This window comes from Telmatherina bonti, assembly GCF_933228915.1.
Source record: "Telmatherina bonti genome assembly, chromosome: 10".
NCBI lineage: Eukaryota > Metazoa > Chordata > Actinopteri > Atheriniformes > Telmatherinidae > Telmatherina > Telmatherina bonti.
This window is the reverse complement of record NC_136628.1, coordinates 32,977,541-32,989,748: the sequence shown is the minus strand read 5'-3', so window position 1 is coordinate 32,989,748 and position 12,208 is coordinate 32,977,541. Positions and strand designations below refer to the sequence as shown.

Below are 12,208 nucleotides of genomic sequence, written 5' to 3'. Positions count from 1 at the left end.
AATGAAGTAGAAGCGCTCAGAGAGCGCAGACCTCCATCAGGCCATTGTACGTGTTTTGAGCAATGACTGTAGGCATTGTTGGTTGAGTTGGAAGCTCTTATGGAAAGATTAGTCCTTTCTCCTCATAGTTAAGAATCCTTTGAAAATATTCCTGGATCTGGGTTGTAATCCAGATCAGCTCCAAGTTCTAATAACCTGTTCCTTGTTCCATTTAAAACATTTCTTGAAAATGTAATTAAAATCTGCCCAAAACCTGTGGAGTTATGACGCTAACAGACCGACAAACACGGCCAAATTCATGGCCTCCAACTTGGAGGAGACAAGTAAACAAAAAAATGGTTTTATTGTAGCCAAATTTACTTCGTCTAATTCAGTTGTGGGGAAGCTGGAGTCTATCCCAGCAATCATTGGGTGAGAGGCAGGTACACCCTGGACAGGTCGCCAGTCCATCACAGGATCAACACAGATAAACAACTATTCATGTTCACAATCACTCCTAGGGAAATTTTAAAATAACCACTTAACCTTACATGCACGTCTTTAAACCAGTGTTTCTCAATTCCAGTCGTCAGGCCCCCCCGCCCTGCATGTTTTATAGGCAACCCTACATTAACACACCTGAATCAAATAAAGGGCTCACTAAAAGGCTGCAAAGAACTTGATAAGGAAGTCAAAAAATCTGACGCAGGTGCTTTGGAGGCGGGAACATGTCCATGGACGGTGGGAGAAAGCCAGAGTACCCGGGGAGAACCCACACGTACACGGGGGAAAACATGCAAACTCCATACAGAAAGGCCACCATTCAAACCTCCCCTCTAATACAGAATATGTCTCTCCTAAGTCTTCTCATCAAATCACAGTGAAACTGATCCAAATGACGGAGAATTCTGGCTGAAACATGATGGTAAAAGCAATCAAATTAAGCCTAAAAATAACAACCGACTACTTGAAAATGTTGCTTTTTTTGGCTTAAGAGGCTTTAAGCTTAGATATATCCTGATTTTAACATGCAACCTCAATACACTAAGTTGCATGATGGAATTAAAAGCCACTTAATCTAAAGCCACGCCGCTCAGCGTGGTCATTTCACTCTGACTCTCAACAACAAACACTTTCAACAGCGCTCTTCAAGGCTGAACTGAAGGAAGATGTGGAGATAAGAAAGGCAATGAGCCTGTTTCGCATGCAATAAACCGATTCAGATGCAGATAACGGAGCTGGTATTCCACTGGGAGAGCCAGGTGAAGTACTGACACCTTCATATGCTGAGTCATTTAGGCATTAGAATCATTGATCAGGTCAATAAAAAGGCCAGAACCAAGCATTCCTAATGAGAAATATAAATATCTCGAGCGACACTCAACACACAAGTCCTTGAGTGGGAAAATGCTGAACACCCACAGGATTTAGATCCACCCTGCCAATGAGTCGGCCTTTTCTTGGTCAGCAGCTTTGTTTTTGCCAAGCAGCCACCCACTTGGAGGGAGACTGCTCATTTAGCAATCTCACTGCAGGAATCATCAAAAAAAAAAAAACAAAGAAAAGCTGGGATACCAGAAAAGTTTGTAAGAAGAACGTTAATTAAGCAATGGAGCTCCATGCCAGCTCTGTCTACAGGCACAGATTTATCCTTGAATACACAATCTCTGAGTGGAGAAACAGCGTTGACGAATCGCACACACAAACTTCTAAAATAAAAAAAGCCTCATAACAAGGGGAGTCATGACGGATCTGACTGGAAAAATAATTATGCCAAAGTGTAAACGGCCAAAATCATCATAACATTCACCAAAACATCAACTCCACAAGTTGACTAATTAGGAAAAAGTTTAGAAGACGTTCAAGAAAGTTGAGGGAACCGTTGCTCGAGACCAGTTAAGAAGATTATAAGAAAGTCCGGCTGCTTAAAACGCATATTATAAATTATATTACTCTACTTATTACTAGTCTAAAATTAGAGGTACCCTAATTTGGCTACGCTGACAACAAACTAGGGCTGGGCGATATATTGAATATACTCGCGATATCGTGGCTAGCCCTCCGTGGGATATAGAAAATGTCTATATTCATCATATTCGAGTATCCTGTTGTCACGCAGTTGTTTTTAGCTGTGGGCAGGGTTTTCTCACGCCTCCTCAACTCTCTGCACCACTTTCAACACAGAGTTAAAGCAAGCGTACCTGGTTACATACATAACGTGAGGTTCAGGCTACATCATGAGAGGCAGCGTGAAGCAGCTTTTCTAGCAAAGAACTCTGGTAGCAGCGTGAGTTACAAGAAAATGGGGGAAGAATTCGATCCGAAGAAAAATAGTACAGGATCCGTCATCTGGCGGTGGTTTGGATACCGGAGAGAGGATGTTGACCAAACAACTGTTGTATGCAAAGTATGTCCCAAAAATGTCGCGACAAAAGGTAGTAGGACCACAAATTTATTTAATCATTTGAAAAATCACCCCCTAGAGCACGAGGAGTGCTTGAAACTCCGCACAAGTGTATCTCCGGCTGGTGCCATTGCGAAGAAAGTGCCGCAGCAACCACCATTGACGCAACTGAGTCTGGCGTCTTGTTTTTCCAGAACAGCAGCATATGACAGGGATAGTCCAAAACAGAAGGAGATAACGTCTGCGGTAACCTTCCATAGAGCGAAAGACATGGTTCCAGTGATTGTGGTTGAAAAACCCGGATGTTTCTGCCACCGCTTTAACTGTTCAATAAAGACGGTTTTGATCGATTTGCTTGGTTACAATTTTATCCTTTTGGCATGAATGTTTAAAATCCGCATATCTTAACGCAATATGAACAATTATGTTTTAATGTAGACACAAAATCATCTTACTGATGTGATTGTATGCATCAAAGCATTAATTCAAGGCTAAGGTAAATATCCAGATATATATCGTATATCGTGATGTCATAAAAATATTGGGATATTAGTAAAAGGTCATATCGCCAAGCCCTATAACAAAACGGCAAAACATGGGAAAAATGGATATTTTGAGACCTCTTGTAACTGCATGTACTAAAACCGTTCTGCTTTTTTACATTTTTTCTTTTTAAATCAGAGTTGACCTTTGCAGAGATAAGGATCACATGAGATCTGTCAGAGGTTTAGAGGGACAGCTGCCTCATAAGATATCCATATTCCTCCTGACAGTGGTTAGGGAGTCATGTTAGTGGGGGGCTGGGGGGTTGCTGTCTGTCTTTGTGTGTGTTTCTCTGCATGAAAGTTGAGACCGTTTTTAATTATTTTTAACTTTCACATTATCATTTGCTTTGCTTTTATCTGCTTGTGTTTTATCGTGTGAAAGCACTTTGGGTTGCGTCTGGCTCAAAAAGCGCCATAGAAATAAAGTTTCATTTGATTTTGCAAGTCTGAACTTCTTTCATTTGTGCCGTGTGCCATTTTCATTTCCTCTTCACCAGTAACAAATATAGTGACATTTACACACCTGAACAAATCTCCCTTTACTTGGACTCCCAAGCGATTCCAACAGACCTACTAATTTTATTACAGGTATGACATTTTCAACAGAGACCTTAAAAAATAGGTACGGCGGAACTCAACCTGTTAAAGATTTCAAAATGTTTTGCACTCGTTTTAATCCTTTACTCAAACTATACCTGGTAAACAAACAACAAACCAGCAGCTTCCAACAGCAACGTGTTATGGACCTCACGGGAGAGCAGAGTTAGCAGGACTTAAATACAATCTAAGTAAGACAATGATGTTCTCACGAATCACAAGGTCATGCTGGACTCCGAGGGGAAAGCAAGGAGTCAGAGCCACAAGGAGGACAGTAAGTCTGTCTGAACGAGGTCCGATGCAAAGCGAATGTGGAGCTGGTGCTTCACATGTTGCAGGTGTTGATGACTGGTAAACTGGTGCAGGTTTTACACTACAAGATAAACAGACACATCCCCTCCAAGCAACCCTGAAAAAGCCCAAAGTCTGCCCAGCTGTGGTGTGCTTACTGCAGCTCGGATCCAAAGTAATGGAAATACACCCCCCAGCTTGTCAGAAGGGTGAAACCATTTCCACTGTTTGGAAATGATTTGCTTTCCAGGAATCCCACCAATAAAAAAAAACCTTGGATAAATCCTCAATTCTTCAAAAGTTTCATCATCATCATCATCATACCAGGAGAAATTAACATGATTCCGCTGTGATCAGACATCCTGTTCCTAAATGACCCCCCCCCCCCCCCCTTCTTTCCATGCATGCTGTGGTATACGTATGTATTTAACGACTGAGTGGCATTTATCACACAGCTTAGTCATAATTAGTCCAACTTAGTCCGGGGCAGTGAGCCCGTTAGCAGGCATATGTTCAGATCTGGTTAAAGACACACTGCTCCCTGAGGGGATGCTCGCACGTTGACATGCGTGTTTCTGCTGTGTTTGTGTATGAGCGCCTGCAAATGGCAGCAGACGGTCGCCATGTAGCAAACCCAGAGCTTCCATTAACACAACCCACTGTGTCCCCTTCCCCGAGCTGCCCACTCATGCTGAGAAAGGCCACTTTAGACCCGGAGGGGAGCGAGTTCATCCAGGCGTAAGACAACTTCCCAGCAGTAAGAATTAAACAACACAAAAACACTTCTGGGGTTAATCGTGAAAACCTCATAAAAATAAAAACAATTAATCTAATAAAATCTGAAAATAAGACAATAAAGTGTGGCCTACTGAATATTAGATCCCTCCCAAATAAGTCTTTATTAGTCAATGACTTGATAGGTGATCACCACATTGATTTATTCTGTCTTACGGAAACCTGGTTACAGCAAGAGGATTATGTTAGTATTAATGAAGCTACGCCAGCTAACTATTTAAACTTTCACATTCCTAGAACTACAGGCAGAGGAGGAGGTGTTGCAGCTATCTTTAAGTCAGAATTTTTAATTAATCCTAAGCACAAAACTAACTATAAATCCTTTGAATTCCTGACATTAAATTTATCTCATCCAAAATGGAATTCAGAGAAACCGCTCCTTTTAGCATTAGTGTATCGCCCACCTGGACCTTACTCCGAGTTTCTGACCGAATTCTCTGATCTCTTGTCTGAGTTAGTGCTGACTACTGATAAGGTCATTGTACTAGGTGATTTTAATATTCATGTTGACGATGAAAATGAGAGTTTAAACATTTCCTTTAGCTCTATTCTAAACTCAATTGGGTTTTCACAAAATGTCAATGGAGCCACTCACTCTCATGGTCACACTCTTGATCTTGTTCTAACATATGGTATTGAGACTGATAAGCTCAAAGTATTTCCTCGAAACCCTGTCTTGTCCGATCACTTCTTATTAACCTTTGAATTCACTTTATTTGATTACTCACTGACCAAAAATAAATTCTACTATAGTAGATGTTTATCAGACAATAATATTACAAAATTTAAACAATCAATTGAATCAATTTTTTCACATCTACCATGTGTTAGCATGACCGAGAGTCCCCCTTTAAGCCTTACTCCTGCTCAGATTGATCAACATGCTGATACTATAACAGCTTCAATGCGTACAACCTTGGATAATGTTGCTCCCCTAAAGAAGAAGAAATTAGGTAAGATTATGAAGGCTCCCTGGTTTAATTCCCAGCTTCGAGCTCTAAAACAGGCATCAAGGCGTTTGGAAAACAGATGGCGTTCATCAGGACTAGAGGAGTCTCGCTTAACCTGGAAAGAAAGTTTAATCGTATACAAAAAAGCCTTACGCACAGCAAGAACAGCTTATTATTCATCATTGATAGAGGAAAACAAAAACAACCCTCGGTTTCTTTTCAGCACTGTAGCCAGGCTTACTAGGAGCCGGAGCGCTGTGGAGCCATGTATTCCTTTCTCACTTAGCTGTGATGATTTCATGTATTTTTTCAGGAATAAAATTGACACTATTAGAGATCAAATTCACAATACTCTTCCTTCTACCTATAATGTTGAGCCTGTTGTGGTCTCTGAAGCATCCTTAGAACCAGGATCTGACTTGTGTCTAAATAGTTTCTGTCCTGTCCAACCCTCTGAATTAACTAAAATAATAGCTTCATCTAAACCATCCACCTGTATCTTAGACCCTCTCCCAACGAGCCTCTTTAAGGACATTTTCCCTTTAATTAATACATCACTACTAAATCTTATCAATATGTCTTTAGTGACAGGATATGTACCACAATCATTTAAAACTGCTGTAATCAAGCCTTTACTTAAAAAGCAATCTCTGGATCCAGAGGTGATAGCAAATTATAGACTTATATCTAACCTCCCGTTTATGTCCAAAATTCTGGAGAAAATAGTTTCCGCTCAGCTACATGCCCACCTAAGCAGAAATAATTTATGCGAGGAGTTTCAGTCAGGATTTAGAGCTCATCATAGCACTGAGACAGCATTGGGGAAAGTTACTAATGACCTTCTTATGGCCTCAGACAAAGGACTTGTGTCCGTACTTATCTTGCTTGATCTTAGTGCTGCATTTGATACAGTCGATCATAACATTCTGTTACAAAGACTAGAACAGGTGATTGGAATTACAGGTACAGCGTTAAGCTGGTTTAAATCATATTTATCTGATAGACTTCAGTTCGTTCATGTAAATGACAAGTCCTCCTCCCAAACTACAGTAAGTCATGGAGTTCCTCAAGGTTCTGTACTTGGACCAATACTCTTCACGCTATATATGCTCCCTTTAGGCAAAATTATTAGACAACATGGAATAAACTTTCATTGTTATGCAGATGATACTCAACTATACTTATCCTTTAAACCAGATGAAACAAATCAGCCCAATAGGCTACAAAATTGTCTCATAGACATAAAGACTTGGATGTCTAGAAATTTTCTCCTCTTAAACTCAGATAAGACTGAAGTAATTCTCGTTGGATCTGAAAAACTCAGAGCTAAATTTTCCGGTTTTGTAATGAACCTGGATGGCATTACTTTAGCTTCCAGTGCTACAGTGAGAAACCTTGGAGTAATATTTGACCCTGACCTGTCCTTTGGGCCACATATTAGGCAGGTTACTAAAACAGCCTTCTTTCATTTACGTAATAAAGCCAAAATTAGGGACATTCTGTCTCAGAGTGATGCAGAAAAACTGGTTCACGCTTTTGTTACTTCGAGACTAGATTACTGTAACTCTCTATTACTGGGCTGTCCTAAATATGCCCTGGAAACCCTTCAGCTGATCCAGAATTCTGCAGCCAGAGTCCTGACCAGAACCAGCATGAGAGATCATATTTCTCCAGTTTTAGCCTCTCTTCATTGGCTGCCTGTTGAATCTAGAATAGAATTTAAAATCCTTCTCCTTACATATAAAGCCCTCCACAACCAGGCACCACTATATATCAAAGACCTCATTGTTCCTTATATACCAAGCAGAGTAATTCGTTCGCAGACTGCAGGCTTACTTGTGGTTCCTAGAGTCTCAAAGAGCCGAGCAGGAGGCAGAGCCTTTGGTTATCAGGCCCCTCTCTTATGGAATAAGCTCCCAGTTAGTGTTAGGGAAGCAGACACCCTCCCCACCTTTAAGACTAGGCTGAAGACTTATCTTTTTGATAAGTCCTATAGATAGGGATGGTTAGCATCCCTTAGTTATGCTGCTATAGGTTTAGACTGCTGAGGGACATTTCCTGATACACTGAGCTTCTTTCTTTTTCTCTTTATCTCTTTCTTTTACCCCCCCCCCCCCCCCCCCAAATAACAGTGTTGCATCATTAACATGTATGTCTCCTGTCTCAGCAGGTCTCCCTGGCCGGGAGTAGCAGTTCCTGTTGTCTGTTGTCTTTCTGTCCTCTTCCCCCCACACAGCAGAGGCAGATGGCTGCCTGTCCTGAGCCGGGTTCTGCCGGAGGTTTTCTTCCTGTTAAAAGGGAGTTTTTTCCTTCCCACTGTTGCCAGTGTGCTTGCTCAGGATGGGAGATTGAGTTGGACTCAACTCAATCTGTTGGTTTCCTTATATAGGCTATTATGAATTGGCCTTCATTATGTTTTCCCCTCTGTCTGTAAAGCGTCTTGAGATGGCATTGCCGTGATTTGACGCTATATAAATAAAGTTGAATTGAATTGAATTGAATTGAGAGCCGGATAACAGGATGGATGGATGGCCGGAGAGAGCGTGGCGAGGACCCCATGCAGATGGGAGAAGTGATAGAGGAGAGGAGACCAGAATAATCAGCCAATCTGGCTGTGGTCCAGAGTTAGAACTGGGAAAAGTTGAGCGTGCCAGCTTCTTCTGGCGGATGCTTTAATCAGAAAAGTTTGTGCAAACGTTTAAAACCACATTAATGACCTCTAACGCTGCTATAAGGAGGTTTCGCAAAATAATACTTTAAACATCTTCTTTAACTCCTTAGAACCGCAATTTATTTACAACTTTATAAAAAATAAAACTTTGATGCAGCTAGAAGGTCGCTGGTTCAATCCTCGGCCGGGGAGAGATGTGGACAGTGGTCCTTCTGTGTGGATTTTGCATGTTCTCCCCAGGTACTCTGGGTTCCTCCCACCGTCCAAAGACATGCATGTTAGGCTAATTGGTTTCTCTAAATTCCCCCTAGGAGTGAGCGTGAGTGGTTGTTTGTCTCTGTGTGACCCTGTGATGGACTGGTGAGCTGTCCAGAGTGTACCCTGCTTTTCGCCCAAAGACTGCTGGGATAGGCTCCGGCTTCCCCGCGACCCTTAGTTGGACGAAGCAGTTAGGATGAGGAATGAATTAATGAATGAAAATAAACAATAAAAATAATTCATTGACGCTTGGTGTCGTTTGCAGTTTGTAACAAATTACCTCAATTTTTTTACATTATTGATTCAATTGGTTTTTTTGTTTTTAATTAGAATTTATGTATTTATTTCAATATTTTTTATCTTTATTTCATAGTAATTTTCGTAGTTTTTTTTTTTTATACCAGTTTTTTATTCCTTTTTCTCCTTTTTTCCCAGATTATTTTAACCTGTATTTATTTCGCATTTGTATAATTTTAAATAATTCAGGTGATGAGGAGTTATTAATGACATGTAAGAAAAAATCTATTAAAAAGCAGTAACATAATAGTAAATAAATTAAATCAAATTAATTAAAAATCCAATTAAATTGAATGTTTTTTAATGCAACCAAAAGTAGTTCATCACAAGTTAGACAACAGGTGTCAAAGGGTTAATAATAATAATAATAAATAAAAAATAAATACAAAGCCTATTGTAAATATATCTAAATAAACTCATTAGAAATCATTCAAATAAAAAAGTTTTTTAAAAGACTTTTAAAGAAAACTGTAAGCGGTTCATTGTATATTAGCTATAACTGCTGTCAAGGAGTTACTAATAATAAATAAGAAAAATAAACAAATACATCTTAGTAAGCAAATAAAAATAAATCAGAATTTTTTTTAAAAATTTTAAATGTTTTGGCAAAAAAAAAAACAAAACACAAGCAGTTTATCCCAAAAATAGCAACAACAGACGTGAAGAGATGAAGCGAGACGCGAGACCTCACATCAGACCGAGGATGACATCACGAGTAAAACTATGAGCATCAAGCAAATGGTGATGGAGAGCTTGTTGATATTATCTAATCGGTGCTGCGAAGGAACAGATGCTGCCCCACTTTTCCTCCGTCTCTCTTGAAGAGGAGTGGTTGAGAGGGAGAAGGATGGCGGGTGGGGGGGCACAGACAGCTTTTTTAAGGTTAAGTGTAAATTTGCTGCAGCTTTTTTTGTCTGTTTCTTTCAGGCTTTCAGAAGATGATGTCAGCCGTGACTCTAAAAACTCTGCTACATCGCTGCGGTCCGTCGATAGCTTACCCTTCAGGTCAGGTGTGCTTAAAGTCGGTCCTGGATGCGCCGCAGTCCTGCAGGTTTTCCATGTATCCCTGCTCCAACACACCTGGCTTCCATTAATCCAACGGCCAATGAAGTTCTGCACAATGACTGATGAGTTTGAGTCAGGTGTGTTGGAGCAGGGATACATGGAAAACCTGCAGGATTGTGGCCTTCGAGGATTGAAGCTGGGCGCCTCTGCTTTAGGTGATCTTCTGAGGTTTTCCAGGTATTTATATCCGATTCAGGAGGTTAACAATCTCACTATACCACATATTGTCTATTCTTAAAATCTAAATGGTAAATGATCCATGACGACCCCTTTACTTATCCCAATAAGTAAAGTTCACACTATCACCACTACATTGCTACGAAACCTATTATGATGAAGCCACTTCCTGTCAAACATTCAATTAGATGAATTAAACTGGTAAAAATGTCCGACCAGGAGCAGTCAAAGATCAGCAAGTGTACAGGAAGCTCTATATCTGTCTGAAAAAGAACAAATAAAAGGTCCTCTCTGGTTGGAATAAAGCCAAAAGTAAAGACTGGAAGTTGGTTACGGGGGGTTAGTAAGTATATAGCAGCTTAAATAATTGTAAATAGCCAAATAAAATTATGTTGTCTTTTTTTTCTGCCAATATTCTCTGCTGAAAGCCTGAACCTGAGAGAACGACATACAGATGAGAAAATACCACAGTTGATCCATGTGATACTTGCAAAAGCACTTGTAATCCACTCAGTTTTGGTGTTTTGTTGGCCTTTACGCTGCTTTATCTACTGATACAGCCATTTTTAATCATTATAGCCTCATAATTTGAGGCTGTCCCAAAAAACTAATGTCTGTATGTTGACTTTAATTTAAAAAAAAAAAAAAGGATTGAGCTTTATGTGTGTGTGTTTTTTTATTGAACAGTATTAATAAAAAACTGGTAAAACAGCAAAACTGGCCTGGAGGTTTAAGGGTTAAAGTACACTGATGATCAGCAAATGCAAGTATCAGACTCAAGTTTAATGGGCAGGTAACCAGTCCAGTATTTACCCCCGTTTCTAGAAAATGGCATAGCAGGTGTGGTAAATATATTATAAAATGAAGGTGTGACATTAAATGAATGGCTCAGCTTCCAGCATCCATATAGGAGATAAAATCTGCTGCAGGTGGCTTGGTTGAAACCCCTCTCACCCACAAAGACATTAAGGCAAGTCAATGCTTTTTCCCCTACATCAAGTCATCCAGCTGTGTGGTCAAACTTGCACCTCAGGTGTGACGAGAAGGGCTTTTAATTCACCTCCATAAGACAGCGCTCCCTCTGACGGACAGAGCCGGTACTGACTCGTGGCAGGAAGGGGTTAATCCACTCACAGCATTTTAATGACATCCACACCGGCGCACCATACTAATCATGTTTGCCCTCACATTCCCCCCCCCCTCCCCCCCCCCCCCCCCCCCCCCCCCCCCCCCCCCAAACGATGTGAAGCAGGACTGAAACGTTCAGGAAAACCGGCTACAAAACGTCAACACGTCTGAGCAGGAACAGACTGCAAAAATAAAAAATCTCAAGGTTTTTTATAGTGATAACTCCACTACAGAAATCAATTAATGTAAAAAAAAAAAAAAAAAAAAAAAAAAAAAAAAAAGCATCTCCCTGCTGAGGATGAACAGGTTAAAAACAAAACAAAAAACAACAAAAAAAAACACCGGAACCGGTCTGGTTTAGTTCACCTGCCTCCACTCAGGTGAACACACATATAAACTTCATGACGTAAAGTGAGACATTTTTAACATACAAGCCAGACATGCAGAGTTATCAAACAGGCACGTTTTAAATAAATAAATAAAAACAGGTGAGTTAAAACTTAACCAAAAGGACGCCGGTGGATACATATCCTGCACTTCGACTCACCTTGAGCGGCCGTTCCTCGGGTGCTGAATACACTTGCTATCAAAGTGGCCACATACCAAATCATAGTACTATTACCGACCAGAATTAAACCTCATCATATCTCAAAGTGCCCCTTTCGGTGGATCTGTCATTGCCAAATGGGCCAGGACAAACTGAGACGGGCCGGTATCCCTGTTTTTTCCTGTTAACCGAGCCCTGGACACTTTTCCATCGGCGTTTTCCCCTCTCTCTTCCCCTCTCCTCCGCTCTCCTTTCGCATCCTGAGACAGATCACCTGCGCCAATGGGACGAGCGCTGACGACGCCGTGAAACCAAGCGCGAGCATTTAGCGACTCGTAGTCCCGCCCCCGCACTTGTTTCATTGACGGGTGTGGGAGGGCAGCGGCCTCTGATTGGCTGGCTGCGCTGTCGCTTAAACGACACAACGATGCGTTCAATAGGATTGATGATGCTCGGAAATGAACACGTCCTCTTGATTCAACGACTTCATCAGTTTTCTACTCC

The 12,208-nt window shown here is 40.9% G+C and overlaps 1 protein-coding gene across 1 annotated transcript in view; it reads right to left on the bottom strand.

The window, feature by feature from the left end:
• The window catches only part of LOC306761729 (protein turtle homolog B-like), a 146,361-nt gene extending 134,496 nt beyond the window's left edge, over window positions 1–11,865 (bottom strand). Inside the window, 1 exon segment of the mRNA XM_079248000.1 lies at window positions 11,705–11,865. Coding sequence (XP_079104126.1) covers window positions 11,705–11,768 — 64 coding nt within the window. The 5' untranslated portion in view covers window positions 11,769–11,865.
• Between the last annotated feature and the right edge of the window lie 343 nt (window positions 11,866–12,208).